The following is a 26,710-nucleotide window of genomic DNA, read 5'->3' on the forward strand; positions in this document are numbered from 1 at the left end:
AAAAAATGAAAAACAAGTGACACAAAAACACGTTTCCTTAGCTAGAAAAAGAACTTTAGTTTCTTAATTGGTCTTTATCCAGCTGAGAAACCTTGTCTTAGGCTTAGCACTCAAGATACTCTCAAGTCCTCAACATCACTCTCAACTTGACCCCAATCATTATCATATTACCATCTATTAGCCTAGCTTATTACTGGCTGCTCTTCTTTTTAACCTTACCACACCCAACTCTTCTCTGATCTGCTTTGAAATAATTTCTGTAGTTGTATTAATAATAGTTTCTAAGGAATATCCATCATGTTCGAGAATAGTCTTCCAATATCCTCAACAGTAAGTAGGGACAGATGCGAAAAATTCCATGTTTTTAAGAAAATTGAGTCCCAGAGCTGTGAAGTGACTTGATAGACAGAAATATACAACTCGATGGTAGATATGGAGGTGGGGAAACTAAATTTTATAGCTGCCACTCAAATTCATCTTCCTGTCTGATTGAATCAATTTCAAATGTTAAACAGTTGGAATATTAAAAATGAAAAAAGCAATCCTTGAAAATAATAACATTGTATTTCCAGGAGAAACTGATAGCAAGTATCTACATTTTACAGAAGAATGGATGACACATTCAAAATAAATTTAAATGAAAAGGGCTTAAGATTGGCAGGGGTATGGTAGGAATGAATCAGTAAATTCCTGGATTTTAATCCAATTTAGAATGTTAGACTTCTCAGATTCCATGGGACTTAGACACAGCCCAAAACTGTGAAGTAATGGAGTTGCTTTTGGGGGCCCAAACCAACAACTCCCTTGCCTTTATTCCTACACTATGATGCCTGGTATCTTGATCTTCTTTCCACTTGCCTCTCTATAAAATTTTATTTGCAAGGAAAAAAACCAGAGATATAAATACACCTATTTTTGAAAAGGATCAATATATACTAGATTCAATAATTTGAGGTTTCTTCTGCTATGATATTCTGATTTCATGATATTCTATGTTACTTTCCATTTAACAGAAGATAATGTATTAAGTCAGAAGAATTAATACCTAATTACAGAATTTCAGGCTTGAGTGATTCAGGCGGAAGAAGTTTCACTAAGGACAGAAGATCCTTCCTTGCATTGTCAGAATGATATTATGTTGGTAGCCAGCTTCTTTTGCCTACTCATAAAGCCTACTTTATTTCTGGGTCCAGTACATCTAGACTTCATACTCAATAATTGCACCCTCTTCCACCTAAGTGCTTTTCCCCCTAAATCTAAAGAAATTGCTGGCTCACCTATCTCTCTGACGTGATAATTTAAGGCAAGAGAAATTTTAAGGAACTTAAGATTTAAAAAAATAGCAGTGGTAGTTAGAAAGCAAGTAGATCAATAGCTGTTGACTCAGCCTTTCCCATCAGATGAGGTCTACAAATTCCTATCTAGAGGTCATATAATGAAGTAATGAAAAATTTTAGAAGACTGCCATAGGAATCCTAACTACTATAGTTAAAAACTACCAGAAATTTTTAAGAATTCAGCATCTTGAGGAGTAAGCTGACTTAAATAATCAGCTGTTAAGTAAAAATTTTAGGAAAAAAGATACAGATTAAGGATAATGAATAATGTACATTGGGTCTACTAATAAAAGACATAAACTTGTAGAAGTTTGCAGTCAAAAGTTCAGTAGTCAACTGAGATATGAAAACCACATATAGAAGAGAAAAACTGAACAGTAATCAGGATGCAAAATAAGTGGTGGTAACTACAAAGATACATTCTTTCCTGTTCCCTAACTCCTGCTCCAATTCTCTGAAATTTCACAGAGAGATGAAAGTTTTTGCCATCATTTTATTTGGTTTTGTTTTCCTGAAACAGCTGCCTATTCCCAAAAGGAATGCTTTTCAGAAGAAAATGCCTGTCTCACCATGAACGTAGATGTAGTGTCTTTTCCCCAAGTTGCTTTGATCTAGGTGTTCCAGAGGAAAAAATTTACTATTGAGGTGAAAAATGAAACTAATTAAGTACATGGGCCAAAGACAATTGTGCTAAAATTATTAAAGACCTACTCTTATCTAGATTTACCCCAAAAATGCTAGTAAATTACACTGAAGTATGAGAAAAATGCAAAAGCCATGTTCTAAAGTTCCATTTAAGGAAATTGGGTTAGGCAGTATTTCCAAAGACTAATGGAACATATAAAAATCAGACACTGCTTAAAACCATAAAGTAAATACGTTAAAGATAGAAAATCAAGTTATTTTCCTAGTCATCTTGAGGAAAGTGCCAAAAGAAACTAACATCCTAAAGGATAAAATGTAAATGTAAAGGTTTCTAACTTTTTCCAGGTGTACAGGCATGTGATTTTCTATTGTCACTTTCCCTTTTTGCATATGATCATGATAGAAAAAGACAATTGTGGAAAAATTTTTTAGCAGAAAATAATTTATTTTATCAAACATGAATGATAGTAAGTAGTGATACTGAACACAGGGCTAAGTCATTGTTCAGAAAGCAGGCACACATGATGGATATTACTCTTCAAAGGGTTTTCTTTGTGATCTTGAAAGACTAAATAATTTGAAGATTTCTTGGAAGTATGGTAAGGAGGTTTTATGAGAATTAAAGCTGCTAAAACAGAACAGGAATTCCACCAAAAAAGGAATAAAATGGGTATTTAAATCAGGAAATTTAGAGGTTGATAAATGCTAAAACTGAACATGTACACTGCAATTAAGTCAATTTTGGGGTGTAGCCTTCGGAATCAGACTTATTACTTACTTTACGGCATATCTCATTCAATGGAGTCCCTTTTTAGCGATTTTCTTAGGAACAAAACCTTGAGATCTACCTTCAAAGGGATGGGGGTGTCTTTAAAATGAAGCCTTTTCCATAACTAAATCCCATTAAAATGGGACCAAGGTGAACACATCATATGGTCAAAGTTTATTCATATAGATAACAAACTGTTACAAGAGCCCAGGGCATGTGAGAGATACAGAAATATTTTACTTATGAAGCAATTTTCTTCTTTTATTTCACCTAGCTGGTCTGTCTATTTCTTCCATAGAGCAATGGAGATATTTGTTTGATGAAAACATAATACAGTAGAAAGATGCTGATAGAAAGATGGAGAACCACAGCTCTACTCCATGAGATGATTAAAATATTCAGCATTACCCACCACAGATCAATTAACCTAAAAAAGATGTGAGCTGGAAGTGTGGGAATTCAGGCTCTCAGATGGGATCCTGCTGATAGCTCTGCTGTGCTAATGTTTAAATTCCTTCACAAACAAAGAACTAATTCAAGACAAATTGCAAATTCCAGTAGGTATGTTCCTGGACCTTTTCTCTTTATAACACTCTCCAGTCTGTTTTGGTCCATGATTTAATGAAGCAGCAGATAGGTGGTGCCCTCAGTATCTGATGCATTTAAAAATAGTGCTCTCTGAGGAGGGCCTGCCTCTAACATCTTCCCACAATTCTGAGAGTTATTAAAAGGGCCCATATTTCAGGGGGAGAATGTAAATTATATTTATGGTGTGTAGAATGAGGAGAAAGGTTAGGTTGTTTCCGTATTTCATAAACATCTTCTCTCTCCTCCCTCCTGGCTTTCTCTCGTACAGGCCCTCAGGGTACCAGTTTCAGAGTGACAAACCAGAAGGGTAGTCAGGGAAGGACCTGTTGTCCAAGCAAAGGCCTTCTGATCCAGTGGAGAGAAAAACAAGATGTTCTGACCACCACTTAGTGGGGTGACTACATCGGATCATCAATCAAAGCTGACTTGTAGATTAAAGGCACAGATACTTGAACTGTTCTTAGCCCATTGTAAATATCAAATTTTATTCTATTTTACATAATTATAAAGTTTATAGATAAGTGCTCATGGAATTTTTCCACATTAGACATTATGTGGAAAAGCTCTATTTTATGTAACTGATCACAGGAGTCTTTCTACATAAGACATTTTTCCAGATGTCAGTTAATAATTACAGTGATATATAAAGTGAGACTAGAAGACTAATACATTCATAGGCGGGCAGGGGAAGGTAGGTGGTGTGATAGTTAAAGGAAAGGATCTCGCAGAAATTTTCTTGGTAAAACTCTTTATATGTGCAGATTCATTCTGCTTCTCTCTAATGCCAACAAGTCATTCTGGACAGGGAACCAATCAGATGAGCTAGCAGTAGCCAAGCGGTCATTTGATATCATTGTTTTCATGTCTCCCAAAATAAAAGTTAATATGGGAATATCTTCCAGAGTCACATTAAAATGTAAATCGCCATAAGAGAAGGATGAAATTGAAAAGTTTGAAATTTATGTAAAAGTCCAATTTGGAAAATGACAAAAAGCTTTCCTTTTGTGTTTTGGGAAACTTTCCAGATAAATGTAATTAGTTCATTCTAGATGTCTCTTTGGAATGTCATAATTTTCTTGTAAAAATTTTTTAAAAATGTACTGTTAATTTGGAAAATAAAACTTACTTTAAAGAAGACACTAGAATCTTTTTTTTTTTTCCATTTTGGATAATATACAACTTGTGTTATATGTATAGCTACATGAACACCTAGCACACGATCTTCAATTTTTTACTCACAAAACCTAAACTGTACAAATTGCATTTCTCTCGATAAACACAGAATTGGATTCTTCATCGGGGATTGCCTCAAACAGTTTTACCATTTTGGTCTGTCTTTATTATAAATCTAGGCTACGGGTGGTGGTAGAAAGGCATGGAGTAATATAAATGTATTTTTAAGGTTTTAAATTTACATAAATAACAAGTAACAAAATGAATGCTACTAAAAGCAAAATCGTATAGCAATGCTAAGTTACAAATTATCACAGAAGTCATATTTTTAGTAGTTAAACTTTACATATATATGCTTTATTACCTGCTAGGTGTAATGCGGGGGATTTCCTGTGGCTAGAAGGCCCTTAGCTTTTGAACTTCCTGGCATTTAAGGGGGAAAAACAACCCCAAAAAGTACAAAACCAAAAAAAAAAAAAAAAAAAAAAAATCAGTGTCTCTTGGAAATAACATAAATTAGGAAACCAATGAATGTATTACTGAATGCTTCACTTTCTTAATATGTATACCAAATTTTGTGCCACGTGCCTGTGCTGAAATGCCGTTTGAAATCAGTTTTGAAATGAGTATATTAAAGGAACGTTCCTAAAATATAAAGATATAATGACATAAATAATATATTTCTGAGACTCTGATCTACCTTGTCTTTGATTTTCTGCATACGTTCAGGTTGGCTTATTTCCTGGTTATTAACCATAGCCACTAAAATATATATTTCAAATAACATCATGGTTTCACTTACTGAAATGAAAAGAGATCCAACATAGCCTGTTCTTGGTTACGTGTCATTGGCTGCCTAATATTATTTAATTAATTAGACGGACTCTCCTTGAAATGACTTACTGTTTGAATTTTGTGGAAATCCAGGCAAGGAAGATGGACCGTTCATGCCAGGGAGAAGGACTGGGGGGAGGCCGGGGAGTCCTGGATAGGCCGCTGGCAGACTGATGCCATGAAGGGGGCCGCTGTCCATCATGCCCGGCTGCTGTACCGCTAAGCCCAGCACATCCGAAGCTTTCTTTATACGGTCAAGTTCTTGCTGCGCCATCAGCTGTCGAACGGTCGTCGGAGCCAAGTAATCTTTCTCCCGATCAAGCTGACTCCCGACGGTCTCCCTCACTTTTGAAATGTGCTGTTTGGAGAAAATATGATCTCTGATGGACAAGCGGGCAGAGTACTTCACCCCACAGAGGGTACACTCTGGTTTGGTGCCTTCCGTGCCACTCTGATTGACCATGAAAGGCTTCCCTATGTTAATTTTAAATTTCTTTTCCTTTGCCCTTGCATTCTGGAACCACACCTGGACCACGCGCTTGGGCAGACCAATCTCATTCCCTAGCATTTCGCATTCTTGCATGGTCGGAGTTCGGTAGTCACTAAAGCAAGCCTTGAGAACCTTGAGTTGAAGATTGCTCATCTGGGTTCTGAAACGCTTGTGACCTGGTCGATCGTTACTTTTGGATTTGAAAGGATTGCTGGATCCAAATGGATTTGGAGAACTCGGGTCAGCTATGCTGGACGTTTCACTGCGGTCAGCCGTGTCATCCGGGTCATCCGTGATATAAAAGCTTTGGTCATGGTCACCATCTTTATCGTTGAAAGGTATTGAGGGACTCGTGAGAGAAAAGAGAAATTTTTCATCACAGACCTCCGTGGTGGGTGGGGTTGCTGTTTTTGGCAAAGTGTCGAGAGTTTTGGGCTCTTTAGGAGATAAAGCTGGCTTCACATCTCCAGAACTTCCCGTGGTGCTTTCCATTTCTCCGTTTCCCTCATCTCCGGTGGTGGCGTCACTGATCGCTGTATTAATTGACGAAGTCTCATCAAAGTCAGTTTTATTTTGATCATACCCAGCCTCAGCAGGAGGGGCGTTTAAATTCTCGACATCCTCAGAACATTCTGCTTTAAAAGAAGAAGGGCTTAAAAGATTCTTCGGCGACAGCTCTGCTGTTTTGCTAACAGGTGTTGACACCGTAGAAGCCAATTCATTCTCACTTGAGAGATCAATTTTAGTTAATGGCAGAGATGGATAATCAAAATAAATGTATTTCTGCGGGCTTTCTCCCCCATCTTCTGTTGATATTAAAGGGCTTGGTGGCAAGCTGTAACCTGCCTGCTTTCCTTCATTCCAGTGCCGGGAGCGAATGTGGCTCTCTAAGGCTGACTTCGCCTTAAACAGGGCTCGGCAAAAGGGACACCGTTTATGAGACTGGGCTGGACCCACTGCCCGGAACTGGCCTTTCCTCTCTCGCGCTCGCGTGTTCTGGAACCAGACTTGCACGACTCTTTTCTTGAGCCCCACTTCGCGTGCAATATGATCAAGCATTTTCCGGGTAGGATTGGAATCCAATAAGTATTTTTCATAGAGAATTTCCAGTTGTTCAGGGGTGATGGTGGTTCTCAAGCGTTTATCACGGTGTTGGTCTTCACCGCTATTCCCGCCTTCCTTTTCACTGCAGTTATTGTCTTCTTTATCATCCAGTTTCCTTTTAAGGGAAGCAGCAACTGTGGCCTGGGCTGCGGGGTGGGACGAAGTGGTCTGAGGCGGCATCTGTGTGAGAGAACCACTCAGCAGCTGTCCAGTCATCAGTGGATTGTTGGGGTCGAATATCATGTAGGGCATGTCCATGGGCCGTTCCAAGAACGGGGAGTGAAGGAATTGGTTCTGGGCAGCCAGGAAGTGCATGTGCTGGTGCTCCTGCCAGAGTTCCAGAGTCGGGAAGGCAACTGTGCACTGATCACATTGGTACTGTAGTAACTGTGGAGGTAGACTGTTCTGGAGAGAAGTCATGGAAATCTGCAGCGGACTGGAAGGGACCGGGGTTTGAGAGGCCGAGGGAGGTCTTCCCATAAGTTGGGGCTGTTTTGGTGCCTGTGGCTGAGCGGCCGAGGCCGGTGGCGGGTCTGAGGAAGCGGATGTTGAGAGCAGCGCTGGTTTGGTGCCTTGAGAAGGGGGCAAGGGGTCACTCTGCTTTGGCTTTTCCGTGGGATATTCGGGTTTTGGAGACGTCTTCTCCGGTTCCGGTTTGGGCGATGGAATCAGCGGGGTGCTAGTCCCAGAGCCAGAACTTGCCGCCGGGGCAGGAGCGCTTTTGGGTGCCTCCGTTTGGCCAGACACTGTGCAATGCTTGTACACCACCTGATCCGTGGCGTCCATGGAGTCTTCGGTTTGGCTCTCATCTTGGGCATCATCATCTTCATCCTTGTAACACTGCTTTTTCTGATGCGTAATCAAGTCAAAGATCCTGGGGAAAACCACATTGCACTTTTTACACTGGTACTGCATGTTGCTCGTTCGAATATAGCGCTCATTAGTAAGTTCTCTTTTTTCGTTATCTTTAGCTTCTGCTTGATTCTCGTAACTCTTCCGTGCCTTCTGACGAGCGTTCTGGAACCATACAACAATAACCCGGGTAGGCAGATTGAGAACGGTAGAAAGCTGTTCTATTTCGTCATCTTTTGGGTAAGCGTTTGTGTCAAAAAAGTCTTGAAGGACCCTAAGCTGGTAGTCCGTAAACCTGGTTCTCGACGACCTTTTACTGAAGGATGCATCCGATTTGTAATGTTCTAAAGAGGAGGGCTGGGGGTCGATTCTGATATCTTCCAAAACTGTTATGGGAGGGTTACTGAAGTTGTAGGGCGAATCTTTATTTCTCTGCCGCTCCTTAAAAAGCGTGTTTCGAAACCAGTGCTTGATAACCTTTTGAGAGAGGCCCGATTTCTCTGCCATTTCTTGGATCTGTTCTTCACTCGGAGAATTATTGATGTCAAAATAAGCCCTCAGGATTTTCAGCTGGTCGTCAGTAATTCTTGTCCGTGGGCGTTTGAACTGAGAATGCCTTAGGAAATTGGGATCTAACCCGAGCTGCTGCTGGCAGAGCTGGGTGAGATCCGCCGAGAGAGTGTCCATCTGGGGCAGCTGCAGGGCGAGCTGGGGAGGAAGCGCAGGATGCTGCACGGGCTGCATCATGATGGAAGGAAAGAGCGGAAGGTCCAGGGACACGGGCAGCTGGACCTGCGGGGGAGCGGATGGGGGAGGGGGCGGTGGGGGAGGGGGGGGAGGAGGCGGCGGAGGGGGCGGCGGGGGAGTGGGCGGTGGGGCTTGGAGCGGAGCGGAGACCCCGCCTGGCAGTTTCACGGGCCCCAGGGAAGGAGTCTGCGGAGGGGCTGGAGGCAGCGGTGGAGGCGGAGGCGGGGGCGGCGGCGTTTCTGGGGAAGATGGCGAAATGGGATAAAGCTTATCATAGGCCTCCCTGTATTGACGAGCAAATTTTTCTAGCGCTCCATATGGAAAAAACTGGCCGTGTACGTGTTCTTGGTGACTCTTTAGAATAAGGACATTGGAGAACAACTTCCCACACGTTCCACATTCCAGCTTCTCGGTACTTTCCCCTTCCCCGCTCTTGCCCTTCTTCTGTACCTTCTGCCTGTTCTCATTATACTGAATGACCAGTTCAAAACCGAAGTTTTCCAGTAACGCTTTGGCTGCATTTCCTCGGGCCCCTGAAGCGATTCGGGGCGGTGGGATGGATGGTTCCAAGGATTTTTGCTTCTTTCCATCTTTGCCTTCTTTGAGCCCTTCACCTTCACTAACGAGTTCTTGCTTTGGCTTGTCTTGCTTTTCAGCAACCTCTTCCGCCTCCTTGTAAGAGGGTATGTCCTTCATGATGGGGCAGTCGGCACTGGCCGTGGCGGTTTGCTCTTGTTTCAATAATTTGCTGGCCTGCTGCTGCTGCGGCGGCGGCGGCGGCTTTTGAGACTGCAGCTGGGGCTGTATGGCTTGGTACTGCTGTGCTTGTTGCTGAAGTATCTGGAGTTGAGTTTGGCCAACGTGATGCTGGGTTTGAATCTGCTGCTTCAAGTCTTCAAGCAAGGACCCGGCCATTCCGGTCATGCCAGGCATTCCGAAGGCAGCAGAGCCCGGCAAGCCCAAATCTGGCCCCAAGCTGAACTCCGTCCCGGGGATGTAGAATGGAAAGAGAAACTGGGGCTGCTGAAACTGCAGCAGCGCTTCCGGAGTCATAGGAAAATGAGGCAGAAAGGCGGGGTTGAGAAACTGAGGCTGAAAGAACGCAGCTTGCTGTTGCAACTCGTGCTGCAGCTGCAGCTGAAGCTGTGCTGGTGACTGCGGCGGGTGATGTGTAGGTTGAGCAGACATTAATTCCGGAGTTTGCTTTTTATTTAATTCTTTGGCATCTAAGTGGGGATCTTTGCTGCTTACTGCTGCTAAACTCATGGACTCTAACATCCCTTGGCTGGGACTATTAACGTTGGCTCCGACGCCGTGCCCGCCGGCCACGTGACCGCTGGGTTCCAGCTTTGCAGCCCTTGCCTTTGTCTGGTGGAGCACGGACCTCATGTGGATTTCCAAGGTCGAACTTTGGCTGTATGCAACGTTGCAGATGCTGCACTTGTAGGGTTTGTTATCTGTGCTGCTGTTGGTTTCTTGAGGAACGGGGCTGGAAGCTTCTTGCAAAACCTTTTTCAACTTATGCAGGTGAGACACTGAATTATAATGGACCAAGAGAATGTTCTTTTGGGTGAACGACTCTTTACACACTGTACATTTATATGGGCGAGATGGATCGAGGAATTTTTCCATCGTAAAATTTGGCCCTTTTCTAAAAGGTAAGGTCCGCTTTGGTTCAGAGCCCATGTCATCCGGAATAGAGCTACTGTCACTTCCTGCTGGACTTGCCTTCCCCTCATGGTCCACCTCGTACTCCCTCTCCATTTCCTGCTCTAGGGCCTGGTCGTCCTGGGCCATCGTTTCACTCTCAGCCCACAGTTCACCATTCACGGGCAAGGAGGCATACAGCTGTTGAAGTTCAGCTTCACTCAGTTCGGGGTGGCCTGCTTCCAAGTGTTTTTTTAAAGCCTGGAATGTACGGAAACTACGCTGGCAGAGGTTACACATCGTAGCGGCCCGAATCGCATGATACTGGGAATGTATCTGAAGCTTCTGCATAGTCTTAAAAGCCAAGCTACAATGGTTACAGCGATACTTGTAAACATGGCGGTCCGAAACAGAGAGTGGTTGCCTTTTTTGCTGTTCGCTTAATTGATCCTGCAGTGTGTCGGAGATTTTCATATCCTTACTGCTGTTTTTATTCCATTCCGACACTTCTGTGGGTTCTTTAGTTGGTTTCTGCTCCTCACTCTTTATTTCCACACCAGCCTTTGAATCGTCAAGACCCGCCATACTTTTGTCATCCATTGGACTTTCACCTGTGTCAAGAAAGCATAAACATCGCTTATAGGAAGGAAGTCTACAGCTTAAACGCCAATGAATATTGTTAAGTAGGAGCTTCTAAAGGTTTCTGCTTAATTGAATCGCTGAAGAAATATTTATTCGAGCAACTACTATATGGCAAGCACTATACTGGGCCCTGGGGATATAAAGGTGAATAAGAAATCACCCCTGACCTCAAGGAATTTCAGCATAGGGAAGAAGATAAGTCAAGGGTAATTATAGTATGCTACCAGCAGCGTGATAGCAAGGGCCATAACCGTCGTGTTCAGTAATTAGAACACACGAAATATTCCTGGTCATTGATACTTAGGTCCCCCAAGGGCAGTTTACAGATAACCAGATATTAAATATGCCTTAGAAACTATGGCTTTTGGAAATGCCATACTTTTTTTCCCCTGTGCTTTTTTAAAAAAAAAAAAAAAAATCTTTGATAGTAATAATGCTGGACCAGCATCACAGATGCAAGGCCCTGAGGGTGTCTTGCGCAGATCTTGGTCAGAGGCGGGCATACCTGAATATTTCCCGGCCCCCTCGGCTGCGATGGCTGCAGGTGTGTCCCGCTCCGACTTCTCAGAGGTGGCTGCTGGCAGTAGCAAGCTGTTGGGCATCATTACATCAGGGACAGGCACCTGTGAAAACCAAAGGGGCTCATGGCAAAGGTACCCCAGAAATCACAGACTCCATCACATCTGCCCTTGGTCAGTAGCATATCCCAGTTATATTTTTCCAACCAAAGCAGGGACATTCTGTGACTCTTACAGGCCAATGCTCTCCCTTCAAATTTCGGATCAATGCTGTTGTGATGCAGTATTCTTCTTTTCTTTTTTAAAAAATATGGTTTAGGGGCTTCCCTGGTGGCGCAGTGGTTGAGAATCTGCCTGCCGATGCAGGGGTCACGGGTTCGAGCCCTGGTCTGGGAAGATCCCACATGCCGCGGAGCAACTAGGCCTGTGAGCCACAATTACTGAGCCTGCGCTCCGCAACAAGAGAGGCCGAGATAATGAGAGGCCCGCGCACCGTGATGAAGAGTGGCCCCCACTTGCCACAGCTGGAGAAAGCCCTCGCACAGAGATGAAGACCCAACACAGCCATTAAAAAAAAAAAAAAATATGGTTTATAACTAATAAGGACCTACTGTATAGCACAGGGAACTCTACTCAATACTCTGTAATGGCCTATATGGGAAAAGAATCTAAAAAAGAGTGGATATGTGTATATGTATAACGGATTCACTTTGCTGTACACCTGAAGCTAACACAATATTGTAAATCAACTATACTCCAACAAAAATTGAAAAAAATTAAGAAATATGGTTTGAAAGTTTTTGTAACCAAGAAATGATAGCCAAGAAAATATGAAACTCAAGGTACCCACATGAATCATTTGATTAACATTACAGGCATGAGAGGAAGGCTGCAAAATCTGTGTTATCGAATTAGCTGTGCCTTGTATCATATTTGGGGTTGATTCCAAAGCACGAGAGACAACAAATGGGCCTTTACTTGGGATTCCTACCACACAGTCAGTAAGAGCTTGATGCAACACAGAAGAAATAAATTTCTATCAAACAATAATTGCAGATTTTATGTTGATACCTTTACAGAGATTATGTCACATATGCATCAACATTTGGTATCCTTACTGTCATAAGCAGCTTCTCCACACAATCCGGAGACACACTGTGCAAATGCGTCAGATGCAGCTGGAGGTGCATTTTGTTGCTGAGGACGTCCTGGCAGAGGGGACAGCAGATGACCGGCTGCACTGAGTGTTGTGACAGAACGTGCATCTGGATACGACTTTGGTCCCTACTATTGTAGTTACAATAAGGACACTGATAGAACTGGAAAATATTGAATAAACATGGTCACTATTAGTTAATGGATTTTGATGACTTCAGAGCATTAGAAGTCACACCAAGAGTTAATTACCTTGCCAATCATAGTGTCTACATACATTTCAACAGCATGGAATGGTTTGGAGGCTCTAAAATTATCAAGGGCAATAAAAAAAAAAAACATGTTTACACAGTAAAGGGAAAAAGAAAACACATTTACCTGCTCGTGACAGAATTTATTGTCCTCTGTAGGTTTTGATCTTTTTGTTGCCACATCCTCTTCTTTTGCCAGCAGGAGTGGCTGGGTTACCCCTGCCACACTGACTTTTGGCTCCTTTTCCGGTGTGATTATTCCTGATTCCCAAAAAAGAATAGGACACCTCAATTTTAAAAGACTAATAATGTCGATATCAGAAAAATTATGTTTTCCAAATATCTCTGGCTCTAAATCCACTGAGTCACCAAAGAACCAGAAAAGCACTTTTATACGATGCTAATCTCAAAAGACAAAAATCGCACTTCTTTTTGTCCACTAACCAAGTGGACTTTATATATTTTAAAATGTGCTCCTGTCTCATATTTTGATAACCGTAGGTGACCTTGAAAGATTCATCAATAACACGTGCTCTCTGGTGTCTCAGTACGGCTTTATCACATTAAAGCAAATCTACTCCCATTCGCAAATGCTAACTTAGAAAATAATTATTTTTGCTAACGTTTAATTACCTATCTCTTCTCTAAAATTCCGGGACACTGAAAACATTTCAAAATTCTGAGAAGAGCTGACTAGCTATAATTCACAAATGAAAACAATGTTTTTACGTGGTGAATGTAGGATTTTAAAATTATACATTACATATCCACTGCTGCTTTTTCGTGATTTATTCTTTGCTTTAGATGTTTCAGCAGTTGGCTGTGCACATAACACTGTAGTCCAAATCAAGAAGACAATTGTTTTATGAGGTTAATCTGAATATTCGGTGTTAAAAGACGGTTTAAAATTTTGCCCAGATGAGCAACATAATGTATAGAAGCCTCACACACATCAAAGGAGAGAGTGTGATTCTAATTTCCCAATCTAACAGAAAATTCTTTCCAGCATCAATTTTCCCGATAATCTCCTCTGTGAGGCTGGATATTACAGCGACATTGGGTAGGCATGTCACATACATCTCACGACAAACACAAAACCTCATTTACCAGCCATTCCAATCTCATCATAGCGCGGCATCATCTGACCTTTTTTCTGCTGTTTATTATGAGTATTTCTAATTTTAACTTTCAATTTTCACCATCTTCTAGTCAATTTGCAACTAAATTATTTCCAGGGTGAGGACACTATCACTGGACAACTGGGTGCAAATACATCTTGAAATGCAATGAAGCTAAACCATTGATTGCTATCAGACCCCGCGTAAATATAGAGTCTAGGCGTAATCTGATTGTATGCTGTGCATGAAGATTTATCTTGATTTTTTTTCAATCCACATACGGTTCATATAAATGAACAAATTATACCTTATTGCAAAATAACCCAGTTTTAATTTAAAAATAAGGTCAAGGATGTTTTGGAAACAAAGTAAAAATGAACCAAAAAATACATTCTTTTTCTCTCCTGGATGGAGATGCATGTTTTGTACCATATAAATAATTTTAGGAATTCCAAACTCTGAGAGAAATTTAAAAGCAAATCTGACTCTGAGGAGACCAAAATTAAACTAGAATTTAAATGACATAATGACAATAATTTTATTCCCTTGGGGTTTGTGGTAGGTACAGAATTAGTGTTACATTTCCAAACCAATTGCACTGCTACTGATTTCTAGATTTACAAACACTAGATTTTATTTGAATTGGTATATTTGTCCTATATATACAGATATCTTAGAGAAATTTAGATTCTTTCTAGATATTTGAAAAAATAATTTATCGTATTTGGATGAACTTAAATCTGAGATAAACAAAAGAATTTTATTACATTGATTAAACAATATCCAAGTATTTGATATCCAAAGATATGTCAAAAACAGGAATGTTTATTTCATAATTAATTCTGGTATCAAAAAGATATCTTTCATCTAAAGCAAAATTCTCAAAGCAGAATATATTTTGTGCTATCATTTTTAAAGTGTTAAAAATAAACACTTAAGAAAACAATATGATATATAAAATTTGCAAATAAAATTTACTGATTCAGGTGTCAGATCAAGTTGTAGAAAATGATTGTCATTTAAGTCAGCAAATGTCTATCAGCTGCTTTTTTCCTGTGAGACTGGAAGATTTTTCTTCAAAAGTTCCCCAATAGTGAGTAATAATATGCTTCCTTAAGAAAATAATACTATGTCATATTCCCGTATCATTCTTTTGTGTACATGAGAGAATCAGACATGACCAAATAATAAATTGGTCCAGTTCCCTATGGTATCAAAGACTGTCACACACAAGGTAAAAGAGAATTTCCACAACTCTTGTTGCTTGCAGGCCTTAGGAACATCAAAAACAGAATAAACCTTCCAGAAACTTCTGAATCTATTAAATGTATAAGTATGGCCTTATTTTTGTAAGCATATACCTTATGCTTACAAAAACATTGATTTCAAGGTTTGAAACATTTTACTAAGACTTTACACTGGTGTACATATTTGATATAATTAATCCATATTATTTTTATGTACGTTAATATCATCAAGAATATAATTGCTTTTGAATTTAGGGACATTCATGCTGCATCAAGAAAAGAGTTAAATTTTAGGGTCACTATTTCATAGCCATTGAAATAACTGTTGGATATAGTATTCCACCCAATATATGTGTCAGCTTCGAGAATCTTTGGCTAATTAACTTAGTTAATTAAACCATGATCTTGATGTAAGCTAGGAACTTCCTAAAGACCATCTTATTTTAAATTGAGAAGAAGTTATAAATAAAGTCTAGACCCCCTAACTCTAGCTAGGCACCCCAGAAGTGCATGTCACTGATAAGAAGCAGCAGCAGAGAATGCTAAGATGCAATAACATATGACAAAAACAGACTCTTGAAGATAAAACAGGTCACCAGGATTACTTGCAAAAATGAGGGACATTATATTTTATGCATGCATGCCTCTTCTACTCAAAGGGGAACCATCTCAGGTTTTACGGCCTCCCTGGTGAATTATAGGAAATCAACTCTGGGGTCTTTCTCTGAATTGTTTTATCCTAGAAATATATTAAGTAAAGGCCAATTAATTTTAGGAAGGTTTTAAGTTTTCTGATTATTCATAGTTTATGTTTACAACTTTACTTGAAATAAACACTGTTTGTTGCCTTAGACAAAATTTTGAAATGAGATCATAATTCATTTTGTATTATTAAGGCCATCACACTATCCTCAAAAAAAATGTAATTTTAATGCATTTTTAACTAAAACATGAAGCCTAATTACAAATAAGGACTGCCAAATAGATGAGCCAATGATTATCTGTCAGTTATGGGATTATATAACTTGCATGAGATTACTAATATAAAAATGACATAATTCATTTCAATTCAGATGCTGCCTACTTAATAAATTTTCAATCCCTAAAATACAGAAGGTTGTAAAATGGTTTATAACAAGTGAGGAAAATCCAATAACACATGTGTACTCAAAGCAAATCTTGAAAAAAATAACAAAATGCTGAGTTATTATTTATGAATCAATGTATTTGGTAAAGTTTGAATACTATAAAACTTGGATATAACAGAAGATGTTATTCAACTCCAAATAAGCCTAAATTATAATTACCGGTACAGTATTTTTTCTAATGAGACTAGAATGAAAGGATAATTTTAATTGCAATAATGAAGGTTAATTTCCATCTTTCCTCATGTTTACTCCCTTATTAAAAAGTGGTCCCCTTAGCCATGGCAGAGACATATTACATTTTCAATGCAAATATATTAATCTGGATAAACTCTATATTAATTCTTGTAGTGCACAGAGCTATAATTTGGATTATAATTAATCTAAAGTGGCACTAGATTTAAATGACAATATAAATGAGGCATTAGGAGGCTTTTCTATTATGAATGAATATTCAACAAATATAACTTGCATATTGCCAAGTCTCATTTTGAAAGCTCTAGTCCTAGAGATTAATGTCAGCAACACAGTACAACAGCTTATACAAACACCATCTTCCTAACATGTGTTAATTCCTTCCTGTCTAAAAAATTCTGTGTTAAAGTGGGGTCAGACCGTTTTCCCATCTAACACATTAAGATAGTGATTAACTTATAAATTTGCCAGTATTTTTGACATTTATAACTGACATCAGGAAGAAAACCAATACATACATAAGTGCTCATTCAGTCATCAGAAATACTTACAAGGAAAAAAATCCATGTAATAATTTTTTCAGCTAATCAGATTCAATGTAGAAAGCAGAAAACTTTGTTAAAAGTTCATGTTAGTTGTCAGTAATAACTGTCTTGGTGTCTGAGGGGTTTCAAGGCTAAATATTTGCCTCTCAGTAATTGCTCTGAGTTGGTACGAAAGCCCATTTTTATCCCTACAGATGTAGTTGGGGAGGCATTTCTACAGGGATAAAGATGTGTTTTAGAAAACTATCATTATCCAATGGTCTGTATCCTCTCACATGCCGAGTCCTGTCTAGATGGTACAATTAGATGCCCAAGAAAGGACGATAACTCATCAGGCCGTTAGGGGGTGATTGAGCCCATTATTTATGTAGAGCAGTAAACCGGGCTGCTGGAGATAGAGCCCTTGCATCTGTGGTATGTTCCAAGTAAGACTCTTGCCTCACTGGTGAGACTGGAGCCATTTTCAAGAGATTCCCACAACGCATCCTTTACAAGGTATTAGTTACTTAAAACCAAGCAAAATGTCACATTCCTATGTATTACGTGAACACTCAACGAACACCAATGTCCTGTGTGTTTTACACATTCTTCTGAAGAATGGGGTTGGGTGGGTGTATGGTCTGCAATCTCTTTTGGCATTGCTGTGAGAAAATCACCACTGAAGGCAGCAGAATCCTGCCCTCCCAGAAGCAGTCCATCAGCTAGCCTTGATGAGGTCCATCCTAGACCTAAACGGACTTCCTTGCTATTGCCAATTCTTTTCAAATGAAGCTTAAATGGCACTACCCTTGACCTTAACTGATCACAAGGTACTTCAAATTCCTTGTCAGTGACCTCAGGAACTGTATTAATATACAGCTAGGGCATCTTTTTTTTTTTTTTTTTTTTTTTTTACATTGCTTTAGGCTCAAAACCAACCTTAGATCTTCTTTGTTTAAATCAAATTAGAATCATATGTTAGCCACTATATCCTAGAAGCAAATTTAAATGGCACTCTTCTCACTGGACTCCAGAGAGAAATTCAGCATTGAATGGTGTGAGGTGGGTATCAGGGAGACCCTTCAAATAATTTTTGAAGGGAATGGAAAACTTAGATATGCAAAGACTGAACCACAAATATGGGATAATTCAGGTTTAAATAAACTTGCAAGTGAAAATGATATTTTCTGCACAACCCAATGTCTTCACAGTGAAAACAAGCTTCCTTAGATGCGGTTGTCATTGGAATTCAAGGAAAAGATAGATGACTACCTGAAACTAATAGGCTTGAACCCGTTTCAGCACTTCTTCTGCTTCAATGAGTCCAACATAATAAAACTAGGTATAGCGTGCAGCAAAAGTAGCCAATGTAATATTCATTGGGACCATAGATTTCCATCTCATACATACAAAGCATGGATGAAGTCATATATTTGCCAAATCAAACACAGAAAAAGCCTTAGGTATCCACACCAGATGCTGGCCTAGGGTTTGTTTGTGCACAAGTAAATGTCATGACACGAAGGTTTGTTTTCAAAGACAGTAGCTTTCATTACTGGGATTTGTCTATTCTAGAAGATCAAAATTACCCAGCACCTAATCCCTTCTCAATGATATTTCCTCTTCTTAGGCTGAATCATCTGTAAACTTTTTCACTGGATTTTGTTTGAAATGCCTCAAATAGATGCCCTTAAAAAGGGCAAATTCCTGAGTGTAACTTGTAAAAAAGCAAGGAAAAATAACATTTATTTTTAAGGTTATGTGGTTTGGGGAGGGGGGGCGGCGCATGTGATTGAATGAAAAAGTTCAAGTGATATCTAATCCTGTGCTTATGAAAAATTAATATGCCATCAGAGGAATCACAAGTATAGCTAAGATTAATGAAAGGCGCTTAAAAAATTACAAGCACACAAACTGATTTGATTAAAAAATAATCTCGCTGGTCGTCCTGCAATATTCTTCAACTTATCCACATCTATTCTGTCAGATGGTTATGATTAAAAATAGGTCAATGGGAGGCTACTGATAGAAATCACATGCAAAATGCACATGCAATGAATAGTAGTGGGAATGTTCAGACAGTTTAAAATGAATAAAAGCTTTTAATAAGCTTTGGGGGGGGGGGCAGTGAAGGAAGAGCAGATTGCAGGGAATGGAGGTGGGGGAAGGAAAGGTGAAAGATTCTAGCATCTTACCAGAGTCTTTATTAGAGTTTTTGCCTTCATTGTCTCTCTCACTTGTGTCTTTCTCATCATCCTCAGCCCCGGCTGTAGGTTTAATAGCTCCTTCTGCCTCCTCACTTTGTTCTTCTGTTAAGAAAGACAGACCAGTCAGTTGGATGGAAAACCCTAGAAAAACACACATGAAAATAAACTATGTGACCATTTAAGAACTTTGTTATTTATGAATCATTTGCAGACATTCATTCTCAAAAAAGACCATGAATTTAGTAAAAGCCACTATTAGAACCTGCTGGCTATACCAATGCAGGTTTTGTTTTGTTAGTTTTTAATCTCAAGCAACTTCTTTTATTATCCATTGAGAAAATGTGCCTGTACTAAATTAAAAGAAATCTTTTCAAAGAAATACAGTTTAAGATAGAAAAGATTGAAAAATGGATGTAAGGCAATTTTGTAATTTCAATAGTAGAACCTTCTAAGCTGCATGAACCCACTGCTGCATGGATTTGGATAAACGGCAGAAGGAACCGAATTCTCAGAAAAATGTCTTAGTTCAATAATGTGATAATGACGGGTTAAATGTAAGACAGGTGTTACTCCTGCCTTTCAGCCCTTAGACCCCAGAGGAATTCTTTGGAATTTGTCAGAGTAAGATCTCAAAACTTCAGTTACACTGGGATTTTATTTTATTTTTTTCTATAGGGGGAGCTATACAGGGCGTAGGACAGAAGAAGGTATACTTCTATGACAACCGCGTCACCCCACACCTCATTCACGGGTTTCACACCAGCTAGATTACATGGAAATCCTCATAGTAACTCAACCCTATTTAATTATTCTGTAAATCTTAGCTATGCCGCTGCTGGTGGATTAATCTGTTTATGCAGTTAGCCTCTATGCTGGGTCTGTGTAGCACTAATCCGTGAAAGGCCCACTGTTCTCTTTCATCCTGCGATCATTTGTCTCTCACTGTGCTGATGTCACATTTTAATGAATTTTTAGCAATCTGAGTAATGCCAGATAACCAGACTCACAACTCCCCACAGCATGGCATGCTGTTTTCATTGCGGCACAAAAAATAAAAATCATATTTCCCTGTTCAGGTAGGAATTACATAAATTAGGAGAAGAAGGTAAAATGGGATTAGAAACACCAGGCTACTCAATTTCATAAAATCTTTAATGACCATATAAATTAACCCTGGAAAGGCAAAAGGTCATCGACACCCATTTGCATACACTCTTCTATTTGCTTTTGATAAGCAGAGCTTTTATGCAGAGAACATGATACAATTAACCCTTCAAGAACCGTACAAAACGCAGCTCCGGACATTTTAAGTGTCAAGCATTAACTGAAAATTACACACTGCATAAAATTTTCATTGCAAATGCTGTAGTGATTGAAAGGGGAAATCATGGCCCTCTCCACACCCCATGTTTTTTTAATAACGTTCTGACAGCAGAATGAAATATCCACTGTCATACGTAGCAGCTGAGCACCAAAAAAAAAAAAAAAGAAAAAATTGCTATTTAGTGCCTCACTTGCCAGCCATGCTCTACAACCATGAGAGCAGAAAACAACAGAGGGGGGCCAGTTCTGGGCTCAATGGGGGAAACTCCAAAAAAAACTAAGGGGAAAACAAGGACGCTTAATACATTTGAAACCGGAGTTTGTTTCGACTGTTAAGTCCTCAAAGGCACCATACAAATCTCTTGATTCCATATTTGCACTTTGCCACTGCACAAAAGCAGAGGGGAGGTCCTTGGGGAGGGGTGGGTCATCAGAGGGTTTTGGGGGCAGCTTCCCTTTCAATACATGTGGAAACTGTACTTGAAGAAGAAAGAATCAACCCTCCTCCCGGCTGTAGCCTGCTTTCACCTGTCGGTGATAATCACTGATCAAACCCAGGCTCCCTCCTCCCATCAGGGGGCCAGGCTGGGTGGGGACAGCGGCCTGGCTCAGTCTGGGAGGCTGGGAGGCTGAGATCATGACTAGATCAGGCTGTGTCCCCGCCAAGTCCACACACGTGACGTGACATCCAGAGTCAGGCCCGCGACCTACAGACGGCCCGTGGCAATTACTGCTCAGCTCATCCCGGGGAAGGGATGCGAGACTTCTTGGAGTAGATTTACTGGACCTCTCCCCCAGGGCGGGAAAATGAAGCGTCAGAGTGCTACTGAATGTCCTTATCTGGAGGGGACAGAAAACTGTAAGGGCTATCGCATCTCATGTTCATAAAACATTGTGCGTCAGGAGAAGAAAACGAAGATTATGAAGGTACGAAAAGAAAAACTACAGTATCATCTGCGTCTCATCAGACAGTTTTTGCAGGATCCTCTTCTTCATTTTTCTGGTATGTGTCTTAAGTGTGAGAGAAATTCCCAGACAAGTTCTTCTATACATCACTGTGGTGTCTGACCTCAGCCTGACCCTGGCAACAGTTTGAGAAATCTGAATGCGAACAAAGACTCTGTGTCAGCAGCAGGGAGAGATTGTGGGATAGACTCTCCCCATCAACTTAATCGCAAACAGCAGTTCTGAGGCCATAACTTTGCCCGGCTCCTCCAAGCCACAGCTCATAACCTCCAGAGGTGGATTTGCTGGCATTCCCTCTGCTTCTGTCACTCCCCACACTTTTCTTGTTCTTCCTTTGAAGTAGGCAGGCAATTAGCTCTAATGCTCCAGCAATTCAGACCTGTTTTGTGGTTTTGAAGGCGAAAGCTGTTTATTACAGGTACGCTCTTTGGAGCCATAGAACTTGGCGAATTTTTAATCACGTAAAAAAAGAATCAAAGGGTAACTTATGTACACCATAAAGTTTCCTGCAAGTCAGAAGTAAAAAGTCACTTTCATTCTTAAAGAGAGTTTTTGAAATAAATTTGACATTCATTTTATAAATAGGCTTTAGAGTCAAGAGTATCCACATGGAGAAACCACTTTCTCTAGAAAACCTTGTAGGTTGGATTTGGGGTTAAGGGCAAGAGTTGGCTACATTCTATTGAATAATTTTCAAGTACCACATTTCATCAACTGTAAAATGCCATAAAATGTAAGATGCTCATGAAAAAAGGAAGAAAATTTTATGAAAGAAGGAAAACAGCGTATGACATTAAATGTATTAAAGGGATGTCTTAGAACTGAGGGAAATTACGTAAAATTCCAAAATAAGGATACTAAATTACATAAAATTCCCAAATAAAGATGCTAAAGCAGTTTTCATTTTCATCAATACATTTCTTTAACATGTTACATGTAATAATAATGAAAGTATTAGAGCATTTCATAATATTGTTGTATTCACACCGTCTATATTTCAATTATTCTTTTGCTTCATGGAAAATAAAAAATATAGTATTCATATGTTAAACTTTATGATATGAATGTAGTTATGTTTAAATGCACATTAGGGTCCAGTAGAACTTCCCAATTTTCAGATAAATGATAAAACGTTTCTATTTTAAAACGTTTCAAAATAATAGGAAGAAGACAAAGTAATACTATAGTCATATATACTATAAAAGTACAGTACAACTTCCCCTAGCATTTTTATCATACTAAAATGATGATCTTATAAGTTACACATACACTATATTTAAAAGAAAAGTGTTTGAATGAGTAGCTTATTTTCCTTTGAATAATAAAAAATGATTGGAAAATCACTATCAATTTATTCTACAAAATTATATAATTTCAAAGCAAATCGGCTTCAGTGACATGCCTCTGATCTGAACACCAGTTTTGCTTGGTTCCCATTGCTTTATTATACTTGGGTTTGGAAACCCTCTGAGTCTTCTAAGGAAAACACCACATACTTTTTAAGCCCGTGTAAAGAGGAAGCAGAGGTTAGTGACTCAAACATCTGTAGTTTTTTTTATGGAGCATCTATTCTAGATACTTGGCTTACAAGAATTCCTTCCTGGGCCCCTTCATTGTCTCCCTGCCCAGTCCCCACTCCCTCCAAATTTATCCTTTATATGATCTACTTAAATTTGACTTCTCTACTTAAAATCTTTCAGTGACTGCCATCACATAAAGAAAAAGCTCAGTCTTCTGTACAGGGCAAGAATAGCCGGCCCTTGTCTACCAGTCCGGTCTCATCTTTCTTCACTTCCTACCTAGCACTTAACTCTCAAGTACAGTGTTCTCAAATTTTACGGCACCAGAATCACCTGGAAGACTTGTTACACCACAGATTGCTGGACTCTATCCCTAGAACTTCTGACTTGGTAGGTTTAGAGTAAAGCCTGAGAATTTATATCTCTAAGTTCCCAGGTAATGCTAAAGCTTTTGGTCCAAGGGCCACATTTTGTGCACCACTGTTTAGACACACGCAAGAGTCATTAATGCCCTCTTCCTTCCTATAAGACATACCACTCTGTTTCTTTCTCTTATCTAGAACAACTTTTCTCCACTGTATAATTCCCATCTTTCCTTTAAGCCTAGCTCGGGAAATATCAATTTCATCATGTGTAAAACTGGAGTTAATAATACCCACCTCATGGATTTGTTATAATGTATAAAAATCAGTCAGCACAGAGCAAAACACACAATAAGTATTAAAAAATGCTAACTATCATTATTAATTGCTTATTTCTCAAAAAAAATCTTCCCTGAATATTGAACTAGGAGTAATGTTTCTGGATAAATTTCTTTTTCTTTTTCTTGTGCACTGGTGTCAAACAACTTACCATAGTATGTGGAAATTATCTGCGTATTACCTACTTTCTCTAATAGGTACACATTTATTGAAAACAGTGATTGTCTTATTTGTCACTGTGCCAGAAGCATCAGGATTAGTGCCTGGAATTATAGAAGGCGGGCAATACTTGTTAGTTGGAACACTGAGTTCCATTTAGGAAGCAAAATTGGGAAGAAAAGGAGAAGTCCAGACTCTATCCCATTCCTCTATTCCCCTTCAATAAAACCTAAAAGGAGTATCTGTTTGGTTTGGTTTGGTTTTGGTCTGGTTTGGGTTTTTTGTTTTTTGCTTTACGTCTTCTCTCTCTACTAAATCACATTCATTATTCAACCCTCTCCAGCCTGGCTTCACATCCATTCCTCTTCTCAAAGCCACCAATGACTTCCATGCTGTGAAATCCAATGGCCACTTTTCTGTTTGCATCTTACTTAACTTTGCTCAATAGATGTTACTACTCCTTTCTCCTTGAAAAACGTCCCTTTCTTGAATTTCTTTGCATGAGACTTTTGTGATTTTCATCGTACCCCTCTGAAAGTTTCCTCTTATTCCCCTTTGCTGGGGCCTCCTCCATTAAAAATCTAAATATTGGAGTGTCTCCAGCATTTGTCCTAAGCCCTATTCTCTTACCTACAAAGAATGTTTGATTTGAGGAAAAATAATGATTTCTCTAGATGATTTCATCCAGATCCATTGCTTTAAATTTTATATCTCCATTTGGATGTCTGGAAGGCATATCAAACTTAATATGCCCAAATCAGAGCGCTTGATCCCCCTTCAACATACTTCACTTTGTTTCTCCCCGGTCTCCACCACCTCAGTTAACGGTACCACCATTCCCAAAAAGCAAGAGTCATCACTGACTTCTTTCTTTCCTTCTCTTATGTACACAATCCATTGGCAAGTCCCATTAATTCCAATTCCAAAGTATTTGGTATACAGTAAATCCATCTATTTCTTTACATTTCCATTGCCAGTACCCTTACTCGCTTACCTGTATCTTGCAGTGGTCTCATAACTGGGGAAGACTTGCTCTTGCTTTCCCACAATTTATTCTGCGTACCTTCATATAATAAAATCGAGCCATTCTCCTGTTTGAGGCCTGCCATGGCTTCCTACTTTGCTTAAAATAACATACATAACAACTCCTTACTGTGGTTGAAATGATCAGGCCTTGCCTACCTTTATGACTTCATCTTACATTGTTCTCCTCCTCACTCACTCATCTATCTCCAGGTCAGCCTTCTTTCTCTTCATGCACTATGACCAACTTCCTCCCCTCCTCTGTCTGTAATGCCTTTCCCCTAATGGGGTCCTTCTCATTATTTTGGACTCAGCTCTCCTGTCATTTCCTCAGAGAACTTCTCTGACCACTGCTTCTAAGGTAGTACATCACCTGTCACACAGGTGGGGTTCTCAGACTTTAGAGAGAATCACTGTCACCTGGAGGGCTTGTCGAACCACAGACTGCTGGGCCCCATCCTCAGTGTTTCTAATTCAGTTAAGTCTGGGATGGGGCCTAAGAATCTGCATTCTTCCAAGTTCCCAGATTGGGCTGATGCTGCTTTTAAGGGGCCCACACTTTGGGAACCTCTGCTCTACACATTACCTCTTTCAATTCCTTTTTCACATTTGTTGCAATCTGAAAATAACATTCATTTGTATAGTAATATTGTCTAAAAATGAGAGAACTCATCTGCCTTACTCATAACCTATGCCCAACAGTTCCTGGCAATTTTGAGTAAAATTGGTGATGCCTAGTTTTCCTACTTGGGGTAACTAGGTCTATGGTATGATGTCATCAATTAAAAGAGGAGAAGAAATGGTTTTGCAGAAAAGAGAAGTTCAATTTGGAATTTGTTATATTTGACTTCCCTGTAGAACATCCCTATGAAAATATCCAGAAGGCATGGGAATGTCTAAATATAAAGCTTCTCAGAGAGGTTGAAGTGAAGATGTAAATTTTGGTGTCTTTTTTTTTTTTTAACAAAACAATAAAGAAATGTATTGAGAGGGAGCAGTCTCCTTTTAGTCTAATATTTTTGTCATGGTCTTGATTTTTGCCCTCTTACTTTCAATCCAGTCATGAATGCAATTTTTGATTGGCTTGAAGTGAGGAGGAAGAACTGAGTTTATGCTACTTTAGCTTAAATATGTTCTTTAGTTTTCTAGGGAAAAATAATATATAAAGGAAAAAATAATTACTTATAAATAAAAAAGTATTCATGAGACACACATAGGTGAAGGTAAACTTAACTTTGAAGACTCTTTTAAGAGGGAAGTCCTGAGTTTATATTGGAGGAATGGTTTCATTTGCAATTTTTTAAAAGTATTTCAATACCCCATTATGAATGTGAAGGACTTTTTATAATCATTTCTTTTTTGTTCTGTATAGCACATTATTATTCCAGCTGTATAAATCTGGAAACTGGAATCATGTTTATACAGCAGAAATAAATGAGGTGTGTTGTAGCAACATGGGTGAAATTCCCCTTAAATTATCTGCATATAATGCTGCTAATAAGGCACAGCCTCTATCTTTTACCACACACATAAGCATGCAAAGCACAGGAACTAGTGATTGTATTGACAGGGCAGTAAAAATCCAATCAACTCATTAATTACCAAAACTAACTCCACCATCCAGGTTGTTTGACTTGGGGAAAAATAATACCTAGCTTATTGACTTATACATTGTGTAAAACTGACCATTTAGGTAAAACTTCACGGTGTGTAAATGTAGATGTGAGAAATTATCCAGCAGAAGTTACCTCTTCTTTAAGAACTTGCTTTACATATGCATCCAAATATTGGCTACATGTGATTTAATTTATTTATTATATACCGGGTCGG

General features: G+C 39.4%; 1 protein-coding gene across 4 annotated transcripts in view; it reads right to left on the reverse strand.

The window, feature by feature from the left end:
- The window catches only part of ZFHX4 (zinc finger homeobox 4), a 176,827-nt gene that overhangs the window by 4,529 nt on the left and 145,588 nt on the right, over window positions 1–26,710 (reverse strand). For all 4 annotated transcript variants that reach the window (XM_059901413.1, XM_059901410.1, XM_059901411.1 and 1 more), the window contains exons 6-10: window positions 19,177–19,290; window positions 12,880–13,013; window positions 12,465–12,665; window positions 11,334–11,451; window positions 5,416–10,797 (exon numbers count right to left, since the gene is read on the reverse strand). In XM_059901413.1, coding sequence (XP_059757396.1) covers window positions 5,416–10,797; window positions 11,334–11,451; window positions 12,465–12,665; window positions 12,880–13,013; window positions 19,177–19,290 — 5,949 coding nt within the window. The remainder of the gene's footprint in view (window positions 1–5,415; window positions 10,798–11,333; window positions 11,452–12,464; window positions 12,666–12,879; window positions 13,014–19,176; window positions 19,291–26,710) is intronic.

This window comes from Balaenoptera ricei, chromosome 17, assembly GCF_028023285.1.
Source record: "Balaenoptera ricei isolate mBalRic1 chromosome 17, mBalRic1.hap2, whole genome shotgun sequence".
Lineage (NCBI taxonomy): Eukaryota > Metazoa > Chordata > Mammalia > Artiodactyla > Balaenopteridae > Balaenoptera > Balaenoptera ricei.